Genomic DNA, 15,385 nt, shown 5'->3' with positions numbered 1-15,385 from the left:
TTTCAACTGACACAGGCATCTGACAAAATCAAATACTCTCTCATGATATAAAAACTCAGAAAACTAGGGATAGAAGAGAATTTCCTCAACACAATAAAGGGGTTTATGAGAAACCCACAGTTAACATCATACTCAGTGGTGAAAGACTGAAAGCTTTCCCTCTAAGATCAAGAGCAAGACAAAGATACTCACTTCCACCAATGCTATTCAACACAGTACTGAAAGTTCTAGCCAGAGAAATTAGATATAAACAAGAAATAAAAGTCATTCAAATTGGAAAGGAAGAAGTAAGACTACCTCTACTCACAGATGACATGATCCTGTATATAAAAAAAAAACCCAAAGAATCCACAAGAAACTTACTAGATTTTTTTTTTTTTGGCTGTGTTGGGTATTCGTTGCTGTGTGCGGGCTTTCTCTAGTTGTAGCGAGTGGGGGCTACCCTTCGTTGTGGTGCGCGGGCTTCTCATTGCAGTGGCTTCTCTTACTGCGGATCACAGGCTCTAGGCGCGTGGGCTTCAGTAGTTGTGGCCCACGGGCTCAGTAGTTGTGGCGCGCAAGCTCCAGAGCATAGGCTCAGTAGTTGTGGCACACGGGCTTAGTTGCTACGTGGCATGTGGGATCTTCCCGGACCAGGGCTTGAACCCATGTCCCCTGCCTTGGCAGGCGGATTCTTAACCACTGCGCCACCAGGGAAGTCCCACCAATTCCAAGAAACCTACTAGATTTAATAAGCAAATCCAGCAAAGTTGCAGGGTACATGATCAACACACAAAAATAAGCTGTGTTTCTAGACAACAGCAATGAACAATCTGAAAGGAAATTAAGAAAGCAATCCCATTTACAATAGCATCTAAAAGAATAAAATAAAATATCTAGGAGGTGAAAAACTTGTACACCAAAACCTACAAAACATTGTTGCCAATTAAAGAAGACATTTCATTCATAAAAAAGACAAGTTCGTGACTTGTCTCCGTAACAAGAGCCTGTACTCCACAACAAGAGAAGCCACCACAATGAGAAGCCCACGCACCGCAACAAAGAGTAGCCCCGACTTGCTGCAATTAGAGAAAGCCTCTGCGCAGCAATGAAGACCCAACGCAGTCAAAAATAAATTAATTAATTAATTTTTAAAAAAGAAGACAAGTTTCATTGCAACAAATGGAACAACACCTATGTTCATGGATAGAAATACTTAATATTGTTAAGATGTCATACTACCCAAAGCTACCTACAGATTCAACACAATCTCTACCAAAATTCCAAAAGCCTTTTTTTCAGAAATGGAAAAGCCAATCCTCAGATTCATATGGAATTGGGAGTTCCCTGGTGGTCCAGTGGTTAGGACTTGGCACTTTCACTACCGTGGCCTGGGTTCAATCCCTGGTCAGGGATTTAAGATCCCGCAAGCCACCTGGTGCTGCAAAAAAAAAAAAAAATCACATGGAATTGTAAGGGGCCCTGGATAGCCAAAACAGTCTTCAAAAAGAACAAAGTTGGAGACTCAGACTTCCCAGTTTCAAAACGTACTACAAAGCTACAGTAATCAAAACAGTGGTATGGCATAAGGATAAACATACAGATTGATGGAACAGAACTGAGCTTCCAGAAATTAATCCTTATATTTCTGGACAAACTACTGATTTTTGACAGAGTGCCAAGTCTATTCTGTGGGGAAAGAAGGAGTTTTTCAACACACGATGTTGGGCCAACTGGATTACCACATGGAAAAGAGTAAAGTTGGACCATATGCAAAAATTAATTCAAAATATATTGATTCAAATATAACAGCTAAAACTGTAAACCTCTTAGAAGACACAAGGGTAAATCTTCATGACTTTGGATTTGGGAACAAATTCTTAAATAGAACACCAAAAGAACAAGCAACAAAAGAGAAAAAAATCCATAAATTGGACTTTATCAAAATTTAAAACTTTTGTGAATCAAAGAACATTATCCAAATGTAAAACGACAACCCACAGAATGGGAGGAAATATTTGCAAATCGTATATCTGATAAGGGTTTAGTAAGAATACACAAAAATCTCCTAAAACTCAACAACAAAAAGACAAACAACTCAATTTAACAACAAAGGACTTAAATAGACATTTCTGCAAAGAAGATATACCGATGGCCAATAAGCATGTGAAAATATGTTCAACATCTTTAGTCATTAAGGAAGTGCAAATCAAAACCACAATAAGATACCACATCACATCACCACCTAAGATGGCTATAATAGAAAGAAAAAGGAAAGCGGAAAGATAAGAGAAGAAAGGAAAACAAAGAAAAGAAAAGGAACAGAAAAAAGAAAAAAAAGAAAAGACAAAAGAAAAAGGAACAGAAAACAACAAGTTTTTGAGAGGATTTGGAGAAACTGGAACACTTATAACATTGCTGGTTGAACATAAAATGGTTCCACCACTGTGAAAAACAGTTCTGCAGTTCCTCAAAAAGCTAAACATAGAATTATCATATGATCCAGCAAGTCCACTCCTAGGTACAGACCCAAAAAGAATTGGAAAAAGGGACTCAAGCAGATCCTTGTAAGCCAATGTTCAGTGCACCATTATTCACAATAACCAAAAGGGGGAAAAAACCCAACTGTCTGTCAGCAGATGAACGGATAAACAAAATATAGTATATACACACAACGAAACAGTATTCAGCTATAAAAAGAAATTAAGTGCTAATACATGGTACGACACGGATGAACCTTGAGAGCATTATGCTGAGTGAAATAAGTCCGATGCAAAAGGACCAGTATTATATGATTCCACTTGTATATACTACCTAGAATAAGCAAATTCATAGAGAGTATACCAGGGGCTGGGCAGAGGGGGCAATGGGGAGTTATTGCTTAATTAACCAGTTACAGAGTTTGCTTGGGGTGATGCAGAAGTTTTAGAAATAATGGTGACGGTTGTAACAGTGAGTGTAATTAATGTCACTGAATCGTACACTTAAAAAATAGTTAAACTAGCAAACTTTGTTATATACATTTTACCACAATTTTTTTTTTTTTTTGAAGATCATTCAGATGATGGTGTTTCCCTGACAAACCTCTCCAGTAGCTTCCCACCTCCCTCACAATGAAAACCCAAATTTTCAAAATTGCCTACAAGGTCCTACACAATCTGTCTGACTTTATCTTCTACAATTCTCTATCTCACTCTGCTCTAACTTACTGGCCTCCTAGGCTGCTCTTCGGACACACCATGCAGGCTCCCTCAGAGCCTTTGCACTTTCCTTTCCCTCAGATAGCCACAGGACTAGCTCTCTCACTTCCTTCAGGTCTTTACTCAAAAATTACCTTCTCAGCCAGGCCTTCCCTGACCACCTACTGTAAAACTGCAGCTCCCTACCCCCACCGACACTCTTCACCTTCTGATATACCAGGCTTTTGACTCATTGCCTATCTCTCTCCAAAATGCAAACTCCAAAAACGAGCGATTTGTGTTTGTTTTGTTCATTGATGGTATCCCCAGTACCTAGAGCAGCGCTCAAAAAATATCTGTTGAATTAACAAAGGGAGACCACTGTTCAATGGCATGAAAATCTAAATGCCCCACCCATACAGACCTTCAGCTCCCTAAAAGTTAACACACCGAACTATACAAAATCCTTAGTACTCTGACTTAAAGACCACTAAATTAGCATCCTAAGGATTTTAATATCCTCTTCCATAGGGAGAATTTTTACATCTTCAAACATATCCAGAAAACAACTCAAATTCAACCAGGGAAAACAAAAACAAAACAAACCATTAAGGATTCGATGCTTTGAACTCAAAAAATCCAACATAACTTGTTACACTACACAAAATGGATAACTTGTTACACTACACAAAATGGGTTGGGTGCCTGGGAGGTGGAAAGGGAGAAGGAAGATGTCCGTCTCTAAGGAATATCCCACACACAGCCCAGAGGCCTGCTCTGCCGGACTGAGCACCGCCAGTGTCGGAGAAGGCTAGAATGATACCTCAGGGGTCTGGAGGTGGAAGCAGGGTTGGGGAGGACACGTTACCGTGAGGAGAGTCAGTTCAACGGGACTTCTGCTTCAGCTGGACGACTTGTGCAGCGTCCCAACAGCATTGCCTGGAACTCAGTCACTCAGGCTGGACACCAACAATTCAATCGACCTTATTCCCGCGGGGAAGAGTCCACGCCGGAGCGTCACGGCGCACACAGCACACGTCACTTCTGGGACACGGACCTTCCCACCCCTCCCTCCGCGGTCCGCCCGCCCCCAGTCCACCACTCCCAGAGCGCCGCGCTGCAGCCCCTCCCACCCCAGCCCGGCGGGCTACGCGAAACGCATGCGCGGAGGACTCCCGCCGCCGCTGAGCACTCCGGGAAGTGTAGTCTCCTTGTGGGTGCCGGTGGGCCTCCAGAGTCCTACGTCCCGGCGGAACCTGGAGAAGTCAGAACACCACCCGGGTCCTTATCCCCACCTTCACACCTGTCCGGTCACCTCGCGCTCACGCTCCGATCCCACGCGCTGGGCTTCCGTCAGGGCGGGCCCCAGGGGAGAGCTGAGACCGGGTCTTCCCTTCAGCGGGCTGTGCTGGAGGAGGCGGGGCCCACTGCCCGCCTCCCACCGCCCCCCTCCCCGCCCCCTCCCCGCCCCCCTCTCTCCGGCGGGCCGCGGGCCGGTGCCCGAAGAGAGGCGGCGGCCCCCGCAGCAGCCGCAGGAGGGGCGGCGGCTGTGGGCGCCGCAGGAGATGCCCCTGCCCGGCTGCTCCGGCGTGGGGCAGTGCGAGCGGCGGCGGGGGAGCAGGCAGGGGGCGGCGGCTGCGGCGACTGCAACAGAGGGGCCGAGAGCTGGAGGCGGCGGCGGCGGCGGCCTCGAAGGGCATCGGCGGAGGCGGTGATGGCAACAGTGGTGATGTGAGTGTGTGCTGGCTGGGGCCCCGGGGGCTGTCCAGCCCGAGGCGGGCGGCCCGGCGGCGAGCGGGAGCGGGAGGCCAGGGGCGGCGGAGGGATGATGTGTGCCCGGTGCGGAGCCGGGAGACGCCGCCCGCCGCCCGCCGCCCGCCGCCGCCGCCGCCGCCGACCGTCCTGGCGCTGCGGCGGCCGGCGCCGCGCAAAGAGCGGCCAGGTGTGGGGTTCCCGGGCAGAGGCTGGGGCAGCGCAGGCCGAGGGGCGTCTGCGATTGTTCTCAACACTCCTCCCCCACCCCACCCGTGTGTCTGTTTGTCACTTGCAGCTGAAGATGGAAAGAGCCAGGCGAAGGGGAGGCGGCGGCGGCGGCGGCCGTGGCCGCGGCGGCAAGAATGTAGGGGGCTCTGGCCTCAGCAAGAGTAGACTCTATCCCCAGGCCCAGCACTCCCACTACCCCCACTACGCGGCTTCAGCCACCCCTAACCAGGCCGGGGGCGCAGCTGAAATCCAGGAGCTGGCCTCCAAAAGGGTGGACATCCAGAAAAAGAGGTTTTACCTAGACGTGAAGCAAAGCTCCCGGGGCCGGTTCCTAAAGATAGCCGAAGTCTGGATAGGGAGAGGCCGTCAAGACAATATCAGAAAGAGTAAACTGACCCTCTCCCTGTCTGTGGCCGCGGAGCTGAAGGACTGTCTAGGGGACTTCATTGACCACTATGCCCACCTGGGCCTGAAAGGCCACCGACAAGAGCATGGTCACGGCAAAGAGCAAAGCTCCAGGAGGAGACAGAAGCACGCAGCACCCTCCCCACCAGTCTCTGTGGGGTCCGAAGAGCACCCTCACAGTGTCCTCAAAACAGATTACATAGAGAGGGACAATAGGAAATACTATCTAGACCTAAAGGAAAATCAGCGGGGTCGCTTCCTAAGGATAAGACAAACCATGATCCGGGGGACTGGCATGATAGGTTATTTTGGCCACACTTTGGGCCAAGAGCAGACTATCGTCCTCCCAGCACAAGGGATGATTGAGTTTCGGGATGCCTTGGTTCAGCTCATTGAAGACTATGGCGAAGGGGACATAGAAGAACGCAGAGGTGGAGACGATGACCCAGTCGAACTCCCAGAGGGGACTTCTTTCAGAGTGGACAATAAAAGGTTCTACTTTGATGTGGGCTCTAATAAATATGGAATTTTCCTGAAGGTAAGTGAGGTGAGGCCACCTTACCGTAATACTATTACTGTTCCATTCAAAGCTTGGACAAGGTTTGGGGAGAATTTTATCAAGTACGAAGAAGAGATGAGGAAAATTTTCAACAGCCATAAAGAAAAGAGGATGGATGGCAGAAGGGCCAGTGGTGAAGAGCAAGAATGCCTCGACTAGAATGAAATTGAACTCCATCAGGCAAAAGTTAAAATCATAAATTGGCTAAAAGTACTGATCCATAATCATTTGAAGAAATTTTTCCTCTTTTTTTGGCCCTTTGTTATGAGTAATACCTCTAGTAGTTATACTTCAAGGAGTCTGATTCTCATGTTATGTTATCCATAAAACACTATAATTCTTATGGGAATTTCAACCTTCCCAGAGCTAAATAGTTTAGCTGCTTCAGCTGCTCCAGACTATTGAAGTATGCAAATCAGCACAAAGTGTGACATTCTGACCTTCTAGATACCATAACTAAGATTAACATTGCAGTATGACATAAGCCTAAAAAAAGATACATATACCTAATATGTAAGTGTGAATTTCTATTTAACAAGTTCCCCCAAAAAAGTATTCCATTCCTACTTCATTAAAAGCTGCTAGGATTACCTGTAGGACAGTTACCACAGAAACAGAAACTGACTTCTATTATAAATATATTTATTTACAAAAGTACGAGTAGAAATATATTAAATGTCCATTGGGTAACTGAATATTAAACAGTACCATTAAAGAATCGAATCTTAGAGTTACTATAGTATTCTATAATTTCAAATTTTGTGGTGACCCTACAGTTTATACTTGCCATATCAATGCCATGAGAGAGTTTCAATTGGTTATTCTAAGCTAGTTACAATCCCATCTTCACCTCTGATTATTGTACCATATATTATTATTGACTTTCCAAAGTTTCAGGAATTACTTTTATGTCACTGTTGCGTGGGAGGCTTTGCTATGGAAATCTTGATATTTTAGCTTTTCATGCTAATTTGAAGGTTGTGAGAGGTTCTTTCCCAAAATACATCATGGACTCAAGGTGTTATATTTTATGCTGCTGCTTTAACACTGTTTCAGAAGGGTTGGTGCACCAGTTACCTGATATAAAAATAATCTGTAATAATATATTTTAGTAGCACTTTTGCAGTTGTTACCCTGAAGTCCATTTCAACACTTCCAGTATAAACCTGACTTTTAAAGGTGTTTTAATTCCAGGGAAAAAAAAAGTTTTTTTCTAAAAAGCATTTAGAATAAATGTACAATTTCAGCCTGGAAAAATATAATTTGAAGATTGGTTATAAACATATTTGAAAGAATAATTCAGGCATTTTTCCAAGGTGCTCTTTATGATACTTTACACAAGGTTTACTTTACACAAGACTCACCCACTTACTGGTATTAAAAATTACTTTCCAGGAAGTGCCACAGCAATTTTTCAACACCTAAGCAATTTTTTAAACAAGTGGATATAATGTATATGTGTACCAACCCACCCTGTATTAACTGACTGAAATTTTATCTGTTGAGCTGCATTTTATCTGAAAGAAATTACTGTCTTTTATCTTGGCTTTATTCACCTCCCACACAATGAGTCAATATAATCATGTTTAAAAGCCAGACACTGATTTCAACCCCCAAATATAGCTCTCATTGATGAGAGCTGGCTGCATGGATTGAGTTCAGAATGTAGCTCTTCTTCTATATGCTATAAGTAATTCACAATTATTTTAACAGTTGTTTTCCCTCCAGAGGTTTGTCCCCAAATACACTTAAGTAAGGTCACTAAGAAAACTTTATGATATGAATTAAGAAAATTAATTTCACTGATCACGTTACTTAAGAACAAGCAAGCAGTAACCTAGACATACATACAGGTGTTGGCTTACTGATTGTATTTCCAGTTTCCTCAAGTAGTATGAAGGAATCTCCCCAGTTCATTATAATTGTGGGCCATCTGGATCACTATGGACCAGCTGAAGGTTAGAAGATGGTGTTAGGACTAGAGTTAATAGCTCATGGAGGGTGTTGAGACTCTAAAAGTAGCAAGGATCTTTAAACAGTCCTCACTGTAAAATAACTATTCTAGGCTTGATAAAAAGTAGTTTTGGGGTATATGAAGGAGTGGTGTACACTTGAATTACTGTACTACTGATTGCTTTGCTGCCCATCATAGTGCCTATTAATAATAATCAACCTGTCAGATTTTGGCAAACTGGAGCTGTGAATATTCCAGTATTTGAGTGTTCCTATCACTATTGCTGTGACTGTATACTCTCTCTTAAAACCTTCCCTTCCAAAATATTTATATCTGTTAAGTCTAAATAATTTCCTTCTTGGTTTTTAGTCTGGTAAGGTTTGAGTGTATATATGTATATATATATACACACACACACACACACACACACATCTATGTGTGTGTATATATGTGTGTTATATATATATACATACACACGATACAATGTCAGACTTAAATATCTTTAACTCATTGTATATAAATATTATTAGTTTAATTTTGCATTAATAATTTAAGTGAAAAATTGGTTAGGCAGCCAAATTTTCTACATTGTATGTATACTTCAGAGTTTTTACCATCTCAAAGCTACAAACTGGATAGATGCATATGTACCGGCAGTTGAATATACTTTAGAATCATTAAGCCTTCTGCCAGTCCTTTTGTTTCATTTTTTTCAAAGTTAATGTTCACCGAAAAATGAAATGATGCTATGATTTTTTTTGATACTTAAAATTTCCAGTCATTCATTAGCCATAATCAAATAAGATCCAATCCAAAACTCTGGTATTAGGACATGTATTGAGATGTATCTTATAAAATAAGCTACTATTCTTATCTGTGCAATATACATTTTATTTATTGTCATTTGTAACATAAATGGAGCTGCAAGTGTACATGGTACTCTTCAAAATAATAGGATCCCTGCCTTGAAGACATAAAACTCTTAAGGCAACTGGATGTTAGAAGTCAAAAAGTGAGCATTAAAGTTAGTAACCAAAATTACTAGTTCACTATATAATTCTAAAACACTGATGATGTTTGCACATAATAATCCAAGCATAATGTGGTACAGACTCAAAACTGTAATAATATAAGCTGATAGTATGAAATTTGGAAACGGGTCCCTCATAATCGTTGGCAGTGTGCTCCTACCAATTGAAAGCAGCACTAATCTGTTGCTTATATGCAAAAGGTGCAATGTATTATAAAAGTATTAAACTTCTGCCACATTTTATAATTTTCCTTGTTAAAGCCCCAAACTGCCATGTCCCTTAAACTTGAGTCAAACACAAGCTTATTTGCACTAAAGAGCATGGCCAAAAAATAAATGACAGGGTGGAAAAGCTAATTGGAACCTCTTGAAATAATTGGTTCTAATGGGAGAATTTCACATTTGTCTATTTGAAAGCTATATGGTCCAGGCAGACAATCTGTCAGTTCACTAATTTAATAATGCACTTTACCTTTTGTATATAAAAGATGTACATTTATGCCACTTGACCGGTGGGATGTGTTTCAATAACTATGTAGTTAGAATCTGTAGGGTGAGCTCTTGCATGCATATGTTTGTGTTGGAACTGCCGTAGTAACAAGTTTCCATTAAATCAGTGTAATGGAGAAGGGTAGAAGATGTTTCTGAAGCAAATCCCAATACATTTAACAAAGAATTTTAAAGTAGAGTTCATATTTGTATTCTTCAGGACTAGAATCAATAAAAAACTATTTCTAGCCCAGGTTAGTATTACAGTTGAGATTATATCTAATTGAGATTCCCCATAATACCCTGAAAATTAATTTTGGGAATTTGTGCAGACAAAAAAATTTTTAACAATTCTGTTTCATTGTTGATGTGTGTTTAAATTAGTAATGAAAAGACAGTGCATGATACTGTATTAGAATTAAAAGTATGATTGGCTGATATGGCATCGTTAAGAAAACACCCAGACTAAAGAAAGTTCAAATTAAGGAAATGCAAAGAGCCTAAGAACAATTGCTAAAATAAATATGATATTATTTCAAAACTTGCAGAAGAACTAACTTTCACCAACCAAAAAGGGTATTAGGGGACTTAGTGTATCCTTCCATCCTGCAAACTTCCTAAGATATACATTTGAAAACTAGATAATTGTTGCTTAATAATAGGTTGTATGTACTTTACTAACAACACTGTGTACTAACAATTCATCAAGAGTATACTATATTTACTGCATTCATTTTATATTTGTGGATAAGAATACATTATATATAGTGATCCTATCTTAATATAATCATGTATTTATATTGTAATTTTGCAAATATTTTCAGTAAAATAAACATTTATCTGAGCTGCACAATTTGAAGAGGATGAAATTGGAATACACACTCAGACACTCAGTTTTAATAAGCAGCTACCATTGGAAGTTGCTGTATGTACTATCATTCCTTTAGAATTTGTTTTATGGTTTATTTTAATACTTAAGTAAATAGGACTTAATTGCAAATTTGAAGTAGTGTTCTGGAAATAATTTTTTCGTAAGTGTGAGATTTTCTTTTTTCCTGCTTATTTCCAAATGTCTTTCACTGGAACTATTTGTAAAATCTTATTCCAAGCTTTATGTAAGAGCTTTGCTTAGTCATCACATAGTTTGAAGTTTCTCTTTTACCAAAACACCAAACATCTTTGGCAGGATAAAATCTAAAGTAAACCACAAAGAGAATTTAAATTTGATTCTATGCCAACAGAATAATACAGGTATAATATTTATCACTGCCAAATAAGATTCTTAAAATCTTTCTGGAGTTTCCTTAAAGATTTCTTGAATTTCATAGAGAAATATTGGCTCATGGCTAGCCCATTAGAGGAAGAGAGTAGGGATGTTAGTATGCTGTTGAGACAATCCATAGTCCACAATACTGTAGCAGTGAGGTACAGGGAAAATGTGTTTTTCCCAATTTCACGTCTTGTGAAAATTGAGTTTTTAGATCACAGTTACTCTGTCATACCCAAATTTATGTAGAAAAACAGTTTATGTGTTAGTATATTTTCTTGTATAATGTTAAAAAAAATAATCTTTTTTTCCTTAATTTGACATGATTTTTTAAGTAATTTAAATTTATTTAGTCAATATTTTTAAATAAGGAAAACATGCATATAGTACAAAATTTAAATGGGCCAGATGGGTAGACACTGAAATGTAGCAACCAGTGTTACCAATTTCTTGTGTCTCCTTCTAGAGTTACTCTGCATATACAAGCATATGTACTATATATACAGATATTCTTCTTAAACATACAGTTGAAAACATACCGTATACACTTTCCTGTACCCAGTAGTATCAATTTTAGATCTGTTATTATAAGTGAATTTTTTCCTCTTTTACCTAGATACCATACTTGATCTAGTTACCATAGATCAATTAAATGCATAGATAGTTACATTTAATTTGAACTATTTATGACACCAAGGGAACCTCAAGGAAATTTCAAATGACTCCCATTGGAATTTACTCAAAATGCAAATATATGTATATATCAATTTTTAAATGTATAAATATTCAGTTTCCTGTCCCTATTCAAAACCACTTTGCCCTCCTAGCTCCCCCTCTTCCTTCCCTCAAAAAAGTATTGGTCTTTTTCCTGAGGTAATACAGTTCAGGATGTTAAGTTATTTACCCAAAGTTTATTTTAGATTAACTGTGTCCTCTAATGAAAAACACTCATGTTTAAAAGCTTTAATAAATCATCACTGTTAGTCAGTTTTTACTATTTCTGTTACTATTATTTTTATCCAAAGACCTTGCCATTGTAAGAGTAAATGAGTACTAGAACCATAGCAAAAGGTTATGATCCTGCTGAAATCTTTTGATTTATTAACATGAGTGTTTATAATGAGAAAAAGTATAGTTATTAATGAATAATTCATTTAGCATTTTGTCAAATCCAAGACTAAGCAAAGGGATAACACTACTTCTGATTATTTAAAGCATTGATTCCCCATTGAGGGACCCAGAGTCTGTCAGATTTCCTTGGGACCAAAAGGTACTAAGATGATTTGGGAAAAGATTAAAAACGTAAGGGCTATGAGGTTACAAGTACAACTAAACCATCTCTATTTTCTGCTGTAAGAATATAAAATAGCAAATATAATTGTTTGAAAATGAAATTAGCGTAATTACTATTCCTGAAAATATAAACAAAGTTGCTTTAATAGTTCCCCAACCCCTCCCCCTAAAAAGTCATAGTTCTCTTTTTATTCACATCAAGGAGGCACTTTAAGGTCATTTTTCTAATAACCACCAAGAAAAAATTATTATCTGAAAAATTAAAGGTCCCATACTTGAACCCTGAAGGGTCCTATATAGTTATGAATTAAAGCAACCAATTAAGAGTATGTGGGTTGAGAAAGAATTTCTCAAATTAAAGAATATGTGGGTTGGTGTGTGTAAACTCTATGAAAATGTTAAAAGGTTTAAAAATTAAAGCATTGATTTCAACTTTAGAATAATATCTCCATAATGGATGGCATGATTTTCTGTTTGTAACATGGAAAAAGTGTTGTTAGAAAACAAGATTCTCTTAAACATATATTTTTAAAGCATAAAAGAGTTTGCTTCTTTTATTTTAGTGATGAATAAATCATTATCCTTTGCAGAATCCGTAACATTGGTAAAGATCACCAGGTATTACTTGTTGAAGCTTAAAATGGTTTATAGGTATTGTTCCTTATTTAAAGAGAGGGATCAAAAGGAAAGTAGTTCACCTTCAGGAAGAGTTTTGCTTAAATTTAGGCTAAAAAAATTAATTTTCCATCCTTGATCAAGGAGTTTCCCATGTTGGTGCTTTCTGGTAAATTGTTTTCCAAACTTTACCTTCTTTGGAATATCCTTTGTGAGAAATTGCATAGTCTTACTGAGGCCAGTGGCATCTACCAATAAATAAAAGCTTATTGGTAATGAATTAGTGCTGCTACGGTGAGGTTAGTTTGTAATGTGAATATGAAGAAAATACTCATTTAAGTGGAATATACGGTTTCTTCTTTAGTGTTGACTTTTTTCTAAGATTGAATAGGCATTGTCTGTACTTTCATTTTACCCCTTTATACTTAGTTTCTGTGTTATTCTATTCCAAGTATTCATTGTTCCCAGGAAATATTAGGAGTAAAGAAAAGAGAAAGTAATCCCTAAGAAAAGTGTTCATAGTATTTAAAAGCTAGATTCGCTCAAAGTGTAAAATTGGAGGGAAAGTGATTTTGTTGGTTTTAGTCTTTATCAGAATAACGGTATAAATCTGATTACTTTATTTGATCTGATTAGAGGCCAAATGTCTTTATCTGAGACGCCTATATTTGGAAATATTCAGTATTTTATTTTTCTTAGAACAAATGATTCTGTAGGATAATACTCTTCTTCAGGATTTTATTTATGATTTGTTGTGGATTTGATGAAGTTGTTGCCTAGAGGCGGCAAATATAAAAGAAGAAATAGAGAAGAGAAAGGTGTTGGCTGATTATTTTGCTTGCTTATAACAAAAGAAATCAATCTAATAGAAATGAGATAAACAAGTCATTCTCAAAACTAAATCCCTGTTTACTTAACCTTTAAAAGAGCCTTTGAGAAAGAATAATAAGACCTAATTCTGCCAGTGTATGGCCTGACCCTGAGCAAATCATTTCACTTTTGTTGGGTGGTTTCCTTATATGAAACATGAACAAGATTGTACTAGAAGCTAGGGTTCCCTCCTACTCTAAACTTCTTAAATTCTGTATTAACAGAATGTGAAAGAAAAAATAGAAGAATAATACCCGGATTAGAAAGTATGAGTAAGAGATTCTCTCTTTTTATTAAAAACAACTGTAATAATGCACCAGCCTGTGATGATGCCCAAAAGAACATGCAGAAGTGTCAGTTTTATAACACATGTACCTCTCTAGCTACACAATAAAATTTTGTTCCTAGTCCTACGACCAAATTGTTATATACTTACTATATAACTATCCTATGCTTTAATTTTTTTAAGAAATATTTTTCTTATCTATATGAAGTCTCATTTTTTGGAAGTAGCATCACTTATTTTATAATCATTTTCTATATTGCATGTGACAAAAGAATTTTTAAAGTTAACATCACTTTCTGAAATGCCATTGTTCCTGAAATAACCATAAATTACATTGCTAAACAATACACTGCAACTATCATTGCATTGGTCCCCGAGAATCAGGTCCTTCCTTTGACCCCAATTTCCTTGGTCCTATTGAACATCCTATGTTACAAATCACAACATTTAACAAAAAATCAAGAACGCTGAACCTCGCACAATATAGTTTTGCTATAGAGGACCCTACTAGGGTGTGCAAAGATAAAACATAATGAGTTTGTTTGTTTATTTGTTTGTTTTTAGCCTTGAGAAACTACAGAGGTTGATGATGAGAGGGGAGGAGAAGCATCACACAGATTTTTGTCTCAGAGGCATTTACTTAGGCATCCCAGTCCTCCAGTCATTGGTGCCACCACCACTGTCAACAGAGGGGATTTTAAAAGAGTGACACCTTTCTCCCTAAACCTGTCTTTTGGATGCCTATTTCTTTATCAAAGACAGTGTTTACGGGCAAGGAAAGCATATTTTGAAGTGCATGTATACATGTGTGTTTTGTCAATTTCAAAAAAAAATAATAATAATAATAATATCTGTGTACATAAAATTTGATTGCAGAAACGTTTAATAAAACAGTCTTTAGCCTGGTGGTGGTTCACACTAGCCATCTGATCAACAAATTCTATAGAGTGAATTGGCTGTTGTAGAAGTTTTTTTCCTCTCTTCTCTTTCTCCTCAAATAGCAGATCCATTTTAGGTTCTTGATTGCTTCTTCTTCAGTGTAGTTTTAAATCTAAGTGGGATGGGAGGGACTAATTTAGTTTGGCAGTCCTTTACCCTGGCCATTTTGTAGAAATTTTCCTCAGTTTCCCATTTCAAACACTTTTGGTAAGCAACCTTACCAAAAGAACACACCTAAGTGACAAAATTACCCAGCAAATAAAACAACAGAATCATGAGATAATGACTTAGGAATACAAGACACCTACTGTGTACACACCTAGTGTGTATCACACCTAGTGTGATAACTTTACTTATCATTTGCTAATTTACTTCAGAAACTGTATTTTATTTCTAGGTCCTTCAGACTAGCAGTGTGATTTATACCAATGATTGTCAGTCTAGAAATTTCAATAGGGTAAAATAGTCTGAAGGTTCAGTTGAGTTATTATGGGATTTTATCTATCACTGTTGAGTAAATTCCCCCAAAAGGGTAAA

At 38.6% G+C, this 15,385-nt stretch overlaps 2 protein-coding genes across 8 annotated transcripts in view; one reads left to right on the top strand and one right to left on the bottom strand.

Annotated features, from left to right (window-relative positions):
* Positions 1-4,552, bottom strand: part of WRN (WRN RecQ like helicase) — a 123,191-nt gene extending 118,639 nt beyond the window's left edge. For 3 of the 5 annotated variants that reach the window (XM_059909452.1, XM_059909456.1, XM_059909457.1), the window contains exon 1: positions 4,027-4,174. The gene's annotated coding sequence lies outside the window, so the exon portion shown is untranslated. Of the gene's footprint in view, positions 1-4,026; positions 4,175-4,461 lie in introns of those variants that run through there. The other 2 variants (XM_059909453.1, XM_059909455.1) reach the window with 2 other exon arrangements.
* Positions 4,553-4,651: 99 nt separating this feature from the next.
* PURG (purine rich element binding protein G) overlaps positions 4,652-15,385 on the top strand; it is a 34,574-nt gene continuing 23,840 nt past the window's right edge. For 2 of the 3 annotated variants that reach the window (XM_059909296.1, XM_059909297.1), the window contains exons 1-2: positions 4,652-4,889; positions 5,209-6,084. In XM_059909296.1, coding sequence (XP_059765279.1) covers positions 5,215-6,084 — 870 coding nt within the window. In that variant the 5' untranslated portion in view covers positions 4,652-4,889; positions 5,209-5,214. Of the gene's footprint in view, positions 4,890-5,208; positions 7,168-15,385 lie in introns of those variants that run through there. The other variant, XM_059909295.1, reaches the window with a different exon arrangement.

Source organism: Balaenoptera ricei, chromosome 21, assembly GCF_028023285.1.
Source record: "Balaenoptera ricei isolate mBalRic1 chromosome 21, mBalRic1.hap2, whole genome shotgun sequence".
Taxonomy (NCBI): Eukaryota; Metazoa; Chordata; class Mammalia; order Artiodactyla; family Balaenopteridae; genus Balaenoptera; species Balaenoptera ricei.
The sequence above is the reverse complement of the archived record's forward strand: the minus strand, read 5'-3'. Positions and strand labels throughout refer to the sequence as shown.